This window comes from Mustela putorius, unplaced genomic scaffold (genome assembly GCF_011764305.1).
Source record: "Mustela putorius furo isolate JIRA1106 unplaced genomic scaffold, ASM1176430v1.1 tig00000997_pilon_pilon_pilon, whole genome shotgun sequence".
NCBI lineage: Eukaryota > Metazoa > Chordata > Mammalia > Carnivora > Mustelidae > Mustela > Mustela putorius.
The window spans coordinates 648,525-663,366 of record NW_025421527.1 but is presented as its reverse complement, the minus strand read 5'-3'; the positions used below and the strand labels follow the sequence as shown (position 1 = coordinate 663,366).

The window sequence follows — 14,842 nt, the reverse complement described above, 5'->3', positions numbered from 1 at the left end:
CCTATTTATTTATGGCTTTCATTTAAGATAACTTTGTGATCCTTTTACTAGAGATCAGGTGCTTTAGCTGTGGGCTTCCATAGCATTCAGCATTAACCTTTATTGTGATGTTAATCACTCTATTTTCTTTCTTTTTTTTTTAAAAAAGGTTTTATTTATTTATTTGATAGAAAGACACAGTGAGAGAGGGAACACAAGCAGAGGGAGTAGGGTAGGAAGAAGCAGGCTTCCCGCGGAGCCGGGAATTCAGAATTGGAGGTGGGAGAGGAAGGAGAAAGAAGGTTATGGTTATGGTTCCGAATCAGTATGTGAGGAGAGTAGGGATTTGGGTTAAACCAGACTCAGGAGAAGCAACATGTGGTATAACTACCAACAAAGCCTTTGTGATACTCGACTGCCTCAGAGGGAGAAGCGTATCTAGAACACGGGAAGGAATGAATCTGTTCCATCCTGGCTGGTCATGCCCCCTGAGAAGTACTATAGCCCGTTCTGGACACCACTTCTGAGAGGCATAGTGATAGGAGAGAGGCCAGATAAGACTGAAGACAGACTGTTTCAAAGAAGAACGTGTGTGGAAAAAAACATAGCCTGGAGAAAGCAAGCCGGCGGGGTCGGGGTGGGAGGCGTAGGAGAGGTCTTCGGACACTGAAGGAGGCTTGTTTAGGCTTCTGAGCAGCCACAAAGCCCAGAACTAGAACCAAAGTGTGGAAGTTACAAAGAAGCACATTTCTAGTTACAACCAGGGGAAACACTTTTCACAATCAGGATGATGGAGCCCCTCTTCATCATTGGAGGGGGTGAGGGAGTACTTGGATGAACAGGAATGTGTCGCTAATACAGTGTAGCTGTTGAATTAACGGAGATTCTGTTGCTAATACAGTGTAGCTGTTGAATTAATGGAGATTCTGTTGCTAATACAGTGTAGCTGTTGAATTAATGGAGATTCTGTAAAGAAAGCTCTTCACTTTATTTTGTTTACAGTGTACATTCCTAAATCGAATGTTTGATACCACACTTGAAAGATTTAAAAGTAAAATCTTCTTCAGAGAAGTAAGTTGCATAAAGAAAAAATTCTGCAGTTATCATGACACACTCCGTTTGTCTTCCCTACAAAGTTATTGCTTCTCTCCTATTTTCGTAAATACTCACCAAGTGAAGTTTTCCAGAGTTTGGGTAGACTCCACTGGGCCTTTTCCCTTATTGCAGCGGGGTTGCTGTTGTTTGGGCACATTCAGGCAAACATTGTGCCGGAAAGACAGAATTGTGACAGTGTATCCTCAGTTGTAGTAAAGTTAGATGTTCCACAGGGCTGGTAATCTGGTGGCACACCTTTGAAGGGTTTACAGGATGTCTGAAGTGCTATAGCATACTGTGTGTGGACCTCCGGACAGCAGTGATTCTGCGGGGAAAGAACCGAGGAAAATGGGAAATAAACTAAGAGATCAGAAGATGATTCTAGAAAGATGTACCTGCTTCCTGTTTCCCTCAACACTGCTTTCCTCAGATGTGGAGACAAACTGCTCTACCCCGAGAACTCCTTCCCTTATAACCACTTTCATTAGCGCTTCTTTCTTCTACCTCTTCGTCCTTCTCAGCGGAACCTGGCATCCCTAATATGTTTCCCTTTGCGTTTAATTTCAGGATTAGAACTAGTGTAAATTGTGTGTGAGGCATTGCAAAATAAAGCATACACACACAGAATGTCATTGGTGAGCCAAATCTCTAAGGCCATGATGAGCAGGTTAAAAGTGTTAAATGACTGTACAGTATTGGCTTTACGTGTGTGTGTATGTGTTTTTGTTTGCCGCAAATACTTGGGCCCACCGTGAGGACATGCATTGACAATTGAAAGTATGGGGGAAAATGGGGAGAAAGAAGGAAATAGGGAACTTTATTATTTTTTTATAATAATTTTTTGGGTGGCCCAGTCAGTTAAGCATCGACTTAATTTCGGCTCAAGTCATGATTTCAAGGTCAAGATGGAACCCCACATTGGGCTCTGTACTCAGTGGGGAGTCTGCTTAAGATTTTCTCTATCCCTCTTCCCCAGCTTCCACTCATGTGTGCGCTCTTGCTCTCTCCCCAAATAAATAAATAAATAAATAAATCTGTGAAAAATATTATTTTTTGTTACCTGTATTTGATCTCCTGCCTTTGGAGATTGTGAAGGGCTAATGCCTTTGGCTGTCCATAAGGAGAAGAGCTCCAATTTCATTTGAAGTGTTCCCTCATTGAAACAGCTTGCAGCATTCAGGAGGACTTCTTATTTCAATTATTATCTGAATTTAAAATTGTTAAATGTATGTTGTACTTCTTTCTATTTTATATATGTATATAACATAATGAAAATAGTTTTTATTTTATTTTGAAAGTTTTTTATTTTTTTAGATTATTTATTTATTTGATAGAGATCACTAGTAGGCAGAGAGGCAGGCAGAGAGAGAAGAAGGGAAGCAGGCTCCCTGCTGAGCAGAGAGCCTGATGTGGGGCTCAATCCCAGTACCTGGGATCATGACCCAAGCTGAAGGCAGAGGCTTTAACCCACTGAGTCACCCAGGCGCCCCTAAAAGAGTTTTTAAAGCATATAGAATATTGATGTTGCTTAAGCGGTTTATTTTTTTAAGATTTTATTTAGTTATTAGAGAGAGAGAAAGAGTGAGAGCATGCACACATAAGAGCAGGGATGAGGTCCAAGGGAGAAGGAGAGAAGGAGAAGCAGACTCCTCGCTGAGCATGGAACCCGATGCGGGTCTCTGTCCCAGGACCCTGAGATCATGAGCTGAGCCAAAGGCAGATGCTAAACTGTCTGAGCCCCCCACGCACTCGTGTTGAAGCAGTTTAAAAATGAGGTACTTTTAGGCGTAACGAAAATTATTCTCAAAATTGTTTATCATGTGTATAGGATGCCAGGTGAGGGATGTGACCATAGCCATGTGCTATTTTGTTTTCTGTGCCTGGTGTTCATACTGTGTGCATGAACCTATGAAGGAATTTGGGTTTGCTTTAGAGCTAATGTAGTATGTATACATCTGTCAAACTGTTATTTCAATTATTGTTTCACTTTTAAAAATTTTCAGCATGTTGGAACAGGATTCCAGGAGAAAAAATCCTAGTGTGAACCCTGCAAATCAAAGGAGGCATCTTCTAGAATTTTCTGCTAAAGAGGTGGAAGACACATCAGATGGTATCATCCAGAAAAGTAACTACAGGTTAGAAGACAGCATGTCTCTGTTAAAATGATTTAATGAAACTGCCATGGGGAATCATATAGTGTAACTTTACATCTAAATCATTTATGCATAGTTTAATTTGTAGAACAAACAAGTTATTGAGGCCCTTAGTAAATTTTACTGTTAAGGTCAGTTTTAAGAATAAATTTGCTTTTTGAAACCTTTCCCAATTTTGGAATTCTTACGGAGGTGTGACCTTAAAAATCTCCGTTTGTGTGTACTAAGATACCTATGGAAGTAAATACAATATATATACATTGTATTATACATAATGTTTTTAATACAGTTTTTAAAAATCTGCCATATGGTTACACTTATGGTGCATGTGATAGTATCTTCTTGTGAGGACAATGATCTGGTGGAGTGATACGGGTGAGCCTGTGTGCGGTCAGTCATCTGATCAGATCATTTATACTTACTGTGATTTTTGTCGGATCTTCCTCTTGATACAGTTTATCATTCTGGTAAATTTCTCTATAGCTTGTCAATAGTAACAGACTTAAAATTTTTTTAAAAGACAAGGTCTGTATTATGTCAACTAGAAGCAGGCTACAATGGACATTTTCAGAACTGTATACTTTTTGATAAACATTTCCTTGTGTTATTTGGAATTTTTATTAGAACCGAGTGGAGTGAAGTCCTTGACTAACAAAGCAAAGGAAGGTCACAGTGTGGTAACGATTGCACAGTATAATGCTTGAGAATCATTAAAGATTTGTTTACTTGTGACTCAGTAAAGTTCTACAGGCCAAGGGCCATAGTGGAATCTTTTTTTTAAAACTTTTACTGTGACAGCCATATCACTGAATGAAATTACTACTGTAGTCCTATGGGCTTGTCTTCTTTTAGGCTTCCTGGAATAAAATGCTAGTATTCATTATCTTAGGAATCTGCAGTGTGTCAAGTGTTAAGCGTGGCGGAGGCTCCAGAGAATTAAATGGCAGTGAGTGTAACTGACGCGGTGTGCAGGGTGATGGATGCCATAACGATGGGAAATATTAGATAACATTTCTTGCTTCTTTTTTAACATGCCCAAATTAGCCATACTTCTGAGATACTGATCTTAGTGCTCACTTAACGGTGTCTTTGAATATTGCTAGAGTTTAATAGTATCTCATTTTATTGCGTAATTTGTCCAAGTTTACCCTACATGTTCTGCATGTAGTTTTGAGTTGTGTTTTGCACATGTGAACCATCAGAACTTACGTTTTAAACTTGATAGCCTTTGGAGTTACGAGCATTGAGACATGCCACGTGCCTTTTAGGTACCTATTGCTGGTTGGTTGTTAAACAAGTAGAACTAGTTATTGATTATGTACTTGAAATTACAGTTCAGGTAACCTTTACAGGAATACTACTTACTTTGAGCTAACCTCAGTAAATAGCGGCCTTCACCTGTTTGCGTGTGGTGGAGTAAAGTAACATGGGAAGCATAGTGCTCTGGTCATCCTAGTTCAGCCTAGATGTTTGAATGACCTTCAGGCTGTAATTTCTCAGCTTTCAAAGTAGTATATGAAAGACAAGCCATTCACTGTTCCTCACCCCAGAGTCTGGGTTACTGGTATTAGTAAAAAAAAAAAAAAAAAAAAAAGTGGAAAAGATTATGGATTCTTGACTGCATACAAATATCTTGAAATATCTAAGATTATTATTGAGGAGCTTGGGGATGCAAGTAGGTATCAGTCCATCAACTCGATATTCTTGATTTTATCATTATAAATACTAAATAAAAGATACCCAAGAATGTTTGTGCAACATTTGAAAGCAGCAGATACAAATGTGTTTTGAACTGCATTTTAATTGGTTTATTTATATGCAGCCATGACACTATATATTTTTTAATATATTTTATTTTATTTTATTTTTCAGTGTTCCAAGATTAGTTGTTTACGCACCATACCCAGTGCTCCATGCAATACGTGCCCTCCTTAATACCCACCACTAGGCTCCCCCATTCCCGCACCCCACCCTCCAAAACCCTGTTTGTTTCTCAGAGTCCACAGTCTCTCATGCTTCGTCTCCCCCTCCAGTTTCCCTCAATTCACTTTTCCTTTCCTTCTCCTAATGTTCTCCATGTTATTCCTTATGCTCCACAAGTAAGTGAAACCATATGATAATTGACTCTCTCTGCTTGACTTATTTCACTCAGCATAATCTCCTCCAGTCCCGTCCATGTTGCTACAAAAGTTGGGTATTCATCCTTTCTGATGGAGGCATCATACTCCATAGTGTATATGGACCACATCTTCATTATCCATTGGTCTGCTAGAGGGCATCTTGGTTTTTTCCACAGTTTGGTGATTGTGGCCATTGCTGCTGTGAACACTGGGGTACAGATGGCCCTTCTTTTCACTACATCTGTATCTTTGGGATAAATACCCAGTAGATGACACTGTATTTTTCAATGCAGCTTACTTATATTATGTTTCATTTTTTAGGAGAATTATGAGAACTGGTTCAAATTAAAAAGGAATAGATTGTAATCCCATAGTTTATAACATTGCATTCTCTTAGCATATAATATAGTAATTAATTGCATCTATGTTTTCAGTTTTAGAAATGTGTGGTTTATAATAAGATGAGCACTTAATTTGTCCAACCAAACTGGGACACTTTTAAGAATGAAAGGGAGTGCTAAGTACTAATTACATCAGGACCGCAGGTGTAAATTCGAGACTGTCTTGGATAAATGGGAAGGGATGGTCACCCTACATAGAAGGCATCAGCCAGAATACAATCCCTGGAATAGGGATTAACTCTTCCTAATTCTGTCCTTTACTTAAGGATTTATTTGCTGAAATGGTGTCTATCGATGTGGAATAGCTTGCAAGCAGCCTAGAACCCGACCGCATCAGGATTAGTGTGGACATGCTTGTCTCCAGATTGCATGTTGGCTTAGAGTCTCCCTTTTCTTTTCCCTTCAGCTCCGCCCCGTTCTTGTACTGGTATTTCTTCTATCAGATTTTTATTTTTTTCCCAAAGAATATCTTGGCTGATCAAACAAAGCATGTTAGCACAGATGTGCAGAAGTCATTACACTAGGGTTTATCACATGGAAATAAAATTATAGATCAAAAATATATCTTCAAAAGTAATTTTAGACTTGTCTGAATGATAGGAGCATTTGTATTTTTTGAAAGTATGAAGACCTGATTTTTTCAACTAAGGCACATGTGACAGGTCTTTGTTCTTTTTTTAAGTGTAGCAAACAGCCTCCCCTACTAGGCACATTCATCCAGTACAAGGGAGAGGTTTTTCCTTCTCCCTCAATGCTTAATTTTAGGGCAGTGTGTGTGTGCAGTTACTATGTGTGCACCATCATTTCTGTGTTATTCCAAATAGTTTAACTCTCAGAGGCAGAGGAGAGGACTGCAGAATGTTCTGGTGCAACTTGAAGGGAAGAATGATGTGTATATCCTCAGCTGTTGCTTTTTTTCCGTGGTGTGTGGCATACAGAGAAGTCTATAACTTTTCTCTTGAAGTTAGTTTTCTAGTCGGCCAAAATTATTTTTGTCACGGAGGCCAGTTATTTCAGTGTTGCCAAATTCAGGGGAAACTTCTGTCTTCGTCTTAATCTTTCCCCCACATCTGGCCGTGTGGATCCCTCCTTTCTTGAAACATTCTCCCTTTCGTTGCTACATTTTTCAGTTTCCATCTTTTTCACCGGCCTCAGTCTCAGTCATCTTTCTGGGCTCCTCCTTCATCCAAATCTCATCGTCCGGAATTGTGGACTTTTAGTTTTCTTCCTGCTTCTGTGACTCATCCGTAATCTAGTGCACAGTCCCAGTCTCTGTGTCCTGACAACTCCTGAATTTATATTTCTCCGTCTCCAGACTGCTTGTCCCAGTAGTTTCCTTGATGTCTTTCTTTTTTTTTCCATTTCTTTATTTATTTAGTCTTTCTCTTTTTTTGACCATTTCAAACTTAACACACGCGTGGTGGAACTCTCAGTGCCTCTCTGCATTCATCTTCCAGCCGCTTCTCCACAGCAGTCTTCCTCGTTCTGTCGCTTGGCCAGAGACCCTGATTCCTCCCTTTCAACAAGCGCCACTGATACGCTTTCCCAAAAGTATCTTGCGCTGGTTCACCGCTCTCCGTCTGCACTGCCAGCACCTTAGTCCCGCTAGCTTCAGCTCTTGCCTGGCTTCCAGCTCTGTCCTCACTGGTCTCCGAGCTTCCCCTGTGGCCTCCATTGAATCCATTTTTGGTACAATGGCAGGGGCAAGGATACACTGAAATACATCACTTCCCTCCTTAAGTAATACCTTATAATCTGGTCTCCCCCGCCCCTTTTTTAAAAGATTTTATTCATTTGAGAGAGAGAGAGGCCAAGAGATGAGTAGGCAGAGGGCCAGAGGGAGTGGGAGAGGGCAAGCAGACCTCCCCGCTGAGCAGGGAGCTGACACGGAGCTCCTTCCCCGGACCCTGAGGTCATGACCTGAGCCGAAGTCAGATGCTTAACTGACCGAGCCACCCAGGCACCCCCTGGTCTCTGTCTTTCTAACCTTGTTGTCTTGTGTTTCCCTCACTTGCTCACAACTCTTCAGCGGGTGAGAGGTCTTCTTTAAGTTCCTGAAGGCCCCCTTCTCCTGACCTGTGTCTGTCTAGATCATTCTCTCCCCAGCTGCTGTGGTACCGGCTGCTTCCCATCCTTTAGGCCATCTCAGACCATTTCCTCCAAAGGAGAGGCTGGCATTGGTTTTCTATTTCTAGTTAGATTCTTTCTTAATTTGGATTTATTTTATGTATTTGTTCTCTTCTATTTGGTGCATCTCCGCCGTTAAGGTCTCTGAGGATAGGGACTCATTTTGCTTGCTCCCCGTTGGACTCCTAGTGCAGGGCCTGGCACATAGTTGGTATTCAGTAAATACCGGTTCAGTGAATTAATGAAAAGTGTGAATCTAGCCATGTCTGATTTTGTGTTTACATTTTTTCTTTTTGGGTGTTAGTTAAATATCTAATCTTCTAAATCTAGAGCATTGAATATAAAGAAATTCAAGACAGATCTAAGATTTGTTAGTGAGAAAGGTTACAATAGCAGCAGAAGAGAAGAAACAGTGCTGATGCCCCCAGTCAGCTTCTGACTTTCAGCCTGGATTTTGCTCCCTCCATCACATCACGGATAATGAATTCAGTGTGACGGTTAGGAAAGTATATTTTTCAAAGCTAATGGAGTCCCTGACTGGTTAATGTTATTTTGGTGTTTTATTAGTGACTTGGATTCTTCCCTGATTCTAAAATTTATATTCAACTTTTCAGCACTCACTTCTTTCCCACCAAGTGTTTTATGCTCTTCCTTCCCCCACTACACACATTTTTAAGGAGACTTGAGTTTTGTTATCACAGAATGGTGAATGACCACAAAACTTTAGTCTGTTCACCCAGTACTAGCTTTCCTGTCAGTCAGCGGGTCCTTTCCCCACGTCCCTTCCTGTGTCACCTCTAGCACTGTGTCACCTCATAGCAGCACTATGTATGCCTCAAGTTCACGGAAGCCTTGGACCTTGTGTTATCGTCGTTTCCTTAGTTGTTGGCACATAGTCATTGCTCAATAAATGGTGTCTGGATAAATGTGAGTTACCATGGCAATCTGCAGAACATTGGAAAGTGACATTTGTGCCACATGGTCTACACTTCCCTCCTTTTCTGTTGCATTTGCTTCCATCTTGCACTATATCCTATTTACTATATTTTTATTTCCATGAAAAGTTAATACTAGTAATGACTTTCTTATAGAAAACTACTTAGGAATTTAAGATACAAGGTTTTGTGCATATGTTTTTCAGATACGATCATTCTGTTTCAAATGACAAGGCCCTCATGGTCCTAAGTGAAGAACCACTGCTCTATATCCCTCCGCCTCCTTGTCAGCCCCTGATTAACACCACAGAATCTCTCAGGTGAGTGTTGTAGATCGTCACACAAATATCTGAGTGGGTTCCCGGGCTTAGCTTTGGAACATAGAAAACTGTTCAGATTAGTTAAGTGACTGGGAGAAGCTCTGATTGTGTGTTGGACGATCATAGGCTTCTCAGTTGTTGTCCAGTTTCCCCAGCAACCTGATAAAGATGGCGATGGACTATGCCGTGTGGTAGTGTTTGGTTGCTACTTAAATATGCCTTATTTGAAAACTACAGAATGATATACTTATAGGATGTTAGACTTGAGAAGCGGTAACATTCATAGGAGAAGGGGCCTTTTTCATCAACTTAGGAAGACAACAATTTGAAGAGGATGATTCTGGAGATATTTTCCCGTTAGGGCTCACCTTACCATTCCTTATCTCCTTCACCCTTGAATATTTTCCTTTGATTTTGGATTCTTTTCTTGAACTTCAAAAATTGCTTCCATTTTTTTAAGTCATAATCAGCTCTAGTTAAGTAAACATTGTCTAACATCTTCACAGCTGCTGTAAAAAGTAAGCACAATAAATGGAACCTACATTTGAACTAGTCCTTTTTTATTTGCCGTGTTGGGAGTTTTGGTTGCAGTTTTGCTTTATAGTGCATTGAAATTTCTTTCTTTCTTTTTTTTTCCATGAGCAATTTAGTTCATTCTTTTCCTTCTCCCAAAAATAGTACGATTTTCAAAGGCTTTAATGCATCCATTTCCTGGTAGGATCCTACAGTTTACTAAATGCTCTTTAGTGTCTCCAGGGTTGTGCGTATGTAGCCCAAGAGCTACAGGAAGTACTCTTCTGTGAAAAAACCTTTGCATTCAGTTTTTATATTTGGAATGTATTTAGTTATGGGATTTTTAAAAGACCTGCACTCATGATAGAGGAGTCTACAATATAAAAATGCATGTTGTATTAAAATAACTTAACATTAGTATCTTAGCTTTTTCAAATCAGAAAGGAATATCGAGTCATTAGACACTAGAGATGCTATTTGGACCTTAGAGAATGTGATTAAATGAATTTTTTTAATAAAGATTTTTATTTATTTGATAGAGATCACAAGTAGGCAGAGAGGCAGGCAGAGAGAGAGGAGGAAGCAGGCTCCCCAGTGAGCAGAGAGCCTGATGCGGGACTCAATCCCAGGACCCTGGGATCATGACCTGAGCGGAAGGCAGAGGCTTTAACCCACTGAGCCATCCAGGTGCCCCTGATTAAATTAATTTTTAACCAAAGGTGAGAAATTTATTTCTGTGAAGTATGCTTAATTAACTAAGCTGTTTTATAGGTTAAATCATGAACTTCGAGGATGGGTTCACAGACATGAAGTGGAAAGGACCAAGTCAAGAAGAATGACGAATAATCAACAGAAAACCCGTATTCTTCAGGTTTGTTTCTGCTTGTCTTTGAACAGTGGTTGGCATACGGGTTGGCCTTCTTCCTTCAGATGGGTTGTTTTCTTCCCTGAAAAACTGGAAAACTTGAACTTCAGTCACTTCCCACTGGCTCCTGCTGCTTCGGATGCAGCCATCACTGCCCCTGAAGCCCTGGTCCCAGGGTTAGAGCACTAATAGCTGTTGCCCGGGTCTCGTGCTCCTTCCTGCTCTCTCCCTCAAATTTACTTTCAAGCCAGGGATTCCAGTGCATGGACATCTGTGTCAAATGCTTTTGGCACAAATGGTATGATAAATGGTACTGTTTGTCTCCTCTGTTCTTAGAGCTTTTCAGAAAGAAGGTTTTAAAACATAGGATAGCTTGGAAATGGAGGCACATCTTCCTGGAGAGCATTTTTGAACTTAGATGTGTGGGTCTGGCTGCGGGTTAGTGGCAGCTCTTATTTAAAACTTATTTAGCTGGGCCTCCTTTTGGGGGGGGGTATTAGGATTTTATTTTATTTATTTTATTTATTTATTTATTATTTTTTAAAGATTTTATTTATTTATTTGACAGACAGAGATCACAAGTAGGCAGAGAAGCAGGCAGAGAGGAGGAAGCAGGCTCCCTGCTGAGCAGAGAGCCTGATGTGGGGCTCGATCCCAGGCCCCTGGGACCATGACCTGAGCCGAAGGCTGAAGCTTTAACCCACTGAGCCACCCAGCTGCCCCTAGGATTTTATTTTTAAGTAATCTTTGCACCCAACATGGGGCTTGAGCTTCGAACTCTGAGATCAGGAGTCACATGCTCTACCTACTGAGACAGCCAGGTGCTGCAGATGAGCTTCCATTTTCATGTTTACCACAAAGCACCATTTGTGGTCATTCCATCATTTGTAAGCTACTCATTATTACTTCTGAAGCACTTAGACTAGCAACTGGCACATCCTAAGCTCCCAACAAACATTACCTATGATAGAGAGAGGCAAGATGGCGGAGGAGTAGCAGATTGAAATGATATCAGATCCTAGCAGTTCAGCTAGATAGTTATCAAACCATTCCAAACATCTCAAACTCATCAGGAGATAAGAGAAGAAGAGTAGCAATTTTAGGAACAGAAAATCAACCACTTTCTGAAAGGTAGGACCTGTAGAGAAGTGAATCCGAAGCAACGGGAAGATAGACCACGGCGGGAGGGGCCTGCTCCCGGAGAGTGGTGGAGCTGTGGAGCACAAAATCAGAACTTTTAGAAGTCTGGTCCTCTGAGGGACATTGCTCCAGAGGCTAAGCAGGGGTGCAGCCCTCGCGGGGACAGTGTGGTCTCAGGTCTCACAGTCACAGAAAGATTGGGGGTGTCTGAGTGTGGCAGACCTGCCAGGTATCAGAGCGGGGTAGCTGGCTAGAGAGACGCAGCTGAGGAGTGAGCTCTCAGCTGGGGTTACCTTAAACCAGGATCTGAGGCACAGTTGGGCCACTGCTCTTGGAGCAGGGATCCCACAAGTGGCAAATCTGGGGAGGCTCACCTTTTTCCTCCAGAAGGAGCAGCGCGGCAGGAATCTGCTGGGTTTGGAGTCTCCAAATGGGGCTGTGCGCTAGAGACAAAAATGCTTGGTCACAGGCTGGGTGAGCTTGGAGTGTGGCCGGAGACCAGGAAGACAGGAGAGATTGACTGCTTTTCTCTGAGGGCACACTGAGGAGTGCAACCCCAAGCTCTCGGCTCCTCTGGGCCGGAGATTGGGAGGCTGCCATCTCCATTCCTATCCTCCAAAGTGGTATGGAATGCGTTCAGGGAATAAAAGCTCCGAGAGTGAACCCGAGCAGATTACTTACCCTGGTCCCTGGCAAGGGCGGTGCAGTTCCACCTTGGGCAAAGACTTTTGCGAATCACTGCAACAGGCCCCTCCACAGAAGATCAGCAAGAACATCTGGCCAAGACCAAGCTCACCAATCAAGGGGAACAGCGGAACCCTAGAGCTAGGGGAAAGCAACTCATAGAATTCATGGCTTTTTCTCCATGATCCTTTAGTCTTGCAAAGTTAATTTTTTTTTTTTAAAGATTTCATTTATTTATTTGACACAGAGAGAGAGATTGCAAGTAGGCAGAGAGGTAGACAGAGAGGGGAAAGCAGGCTCCCCACTGAGCAGAGAGCCCGATGCGGGGCTCGCTCCCAAGACCCTGAGATCATGACCTGAGCTAAAGGGAGAGGCTTAACCCACTGAGCCACCCAGGCGCCCAAGTTAAATTTAAAAAAAATATTTTTTCTTACTCTATCTTTTTAACTTTTCCTCTTTCCTCTTTTTACTATTTTATCTTAATAGAACATCTCTTTAAAAAAAAATCATTTTAAACCTTCATTGTTATAGTCATATTTTATCCCTTCATTGTATTTAACCTTATATTTTGTATACATAAGGGTGTTTTGTTTTTGTTTTTTTTTTAGATTTTATTTATTTATTTGACAGACAGAGATCACAAGTAAGCAGAGAGGCCAGCAGAGAGAGAGGAAGGGAAGCAGGCTTCCCAGTGAGCAGAGAGCCTGATACAGGACTCAATCCCAGGACCCTGGGATCATAACCTGAGCCAAAGGCAGAGGCTTTAAACCACTGAGCCACCCCGGTGCCCCAGGTTTTTTTTTCCTAAAAATTTTGGGATACAATTTCTTCTAATAGATCAAAATATACCCTAATCTAGCACATGACTTTGTTCTAGTCTCCACCCTGAGCACATTCCCTCCTCTTTTTTTCCCTCTTTTTCCAATCAATCTTATCAATTCCATTTTTAGAATTTTTTAAAAGAATTTTCATATTCCATCCCTTCATCGTGTTTACCCTTATTTTTGTATATATATGTTTTTCTTTCTTTAAAATTTTGGGAGGTAGTGTCTTCTAAGAGACCAAAATACACCCAAAAGCTACTGGGTGGCTCTGTTCTATTCACCAGTCTAATATATAAATATTATTTTTTATTTTTTATTTTTAAATTTTTATTTCTTTTTTCCCTCTTTCCACTCCCCCCAGTTTTGGATCTCTTCTGGTTTGGTTAGTGTACATTTTTCTGGGGTCTTTGCCACCCTTTTCGTATTTTATTCTCTTGTTCATATATTTTTATCTAGATAAAATGACAAGGTAGAAAACCCCCCCAAAAAAGTTCATAGCAAGAGGCAGTACCTATGGCTAGGGACCTAATCAATGTGGATGTTGGTAGTATGTCAGAACTAGAGTTCAGAACGACGATTCTCAAGGTGCTAGCTGGCCTCAAAAAAGACATGGAAGATAATAGAGAATTCCTTTCTGGGGAAATAAAATCCCTTTCTGGAGAGATAAAAGGACTAAAATCTAACCAAGTTGAAATTAAAAAAGCTGTTAATGAGGTGCAATAAAAAATGGAGGCTCTTACTGCTGGGATAAATGAAGCAGAAGAGAGAATTAGGGATATAGAAGACCAAATGATGGAGAATAAAGAAGCTGAGCAAAAGGGAGACAAACAACTATTGGACCATGAGGGGAGAATTCAAGAGAGAAGTGGGCCGTAAGTCGAAACAATATTAGAATAATTGGGATTCCAGAAGAAGAAGAAAGGGGGGGGGCAGAAGGTATATTGGAGCAAATTATAGTAGAGAATTTTCCTGATATGGCAAAGGGAACAAGCTTCAAAATCCAGGAGGCACAGAGAACCCCCCTCAAAATCAATAAAAATAGGTCCACACCCTGTCATCTAGTAGTAAAACTTACAAGTCTTAGTGACAAAGAGAAAATCCTGAAAGCTCCGGACAAGAAGTCTGTAAAATTCAATGGTAGAAATATTAGATTGGCAGCAGACTTATCCACAGAGACCTGGCAGGCCAGAAAGAACTGACTCGATACATTCAGAATACTAAATGAGAAAAATATGCAGCCAAGAATACTATATCCAGCTAGACTATCATTGAAAATAGAAAGAGAAATAAAAAGCTTCCGAGACAAAAATTAAAAGAATTTGCAAACACCAAACCAGTCCTATAGGATATATTGAAAGGAGTCCTCTAAGCAAAGAGAGACCCTAAAAGTAGTAGACCAAAAAGGAACAGAGACAATATACAGTAACAATCACTTTACCAGCAATACAATGGCATCAAATTCGTATCTTTCAATAGTTACCCTGAATGTAATGGGCTACATGCCCCAATTAAAAGGCACAGGGTATCAGAATGGATAAAAATCCAAAACCCATCAATGGGCTACCTATAAGAAACTCATTTTTGACCCAAAGACACCTCCAGAAGTGAGGGGGTAGAAAACAATTTACCACGCTAATGGACATCAAAAGAAAGCGGGGGTGGCAATCCTTGTAACAGATAAATTAG

General features: G+C 40.9%; 1 protein-coding gene across 1 annotated transcript in view; it reads left to right on the top strand.

Annotated features, from left to right (window-relative positions):
- Nucleotides 1-14,842, top strand: part of ATF6 (activating transcription factor 6) — a 210,914-nt gene that overhangs the window by 70,476 nt on the left and 125,596 nt on the right. Inside the window, exons 11-13 of the mRNA XM_045086531.1 lie at nucleotides 3,078-3,209; nucleotides 9,017-9,130; nucleotides 10,415-10,514. Coding sequence (XP_044942466.1) covers nucleotides 3,078-3,209; nucleotides 9,017-9,130; nucleotides 10,415-10,514 — 346 coding nt within the window. The remainder of the gene's footprint in view (nucleotides 1-3,077; nucleotides 3,210-9,016; nucleotides 9,131-10,414; nucleotides 10,515-14,842) is intronic.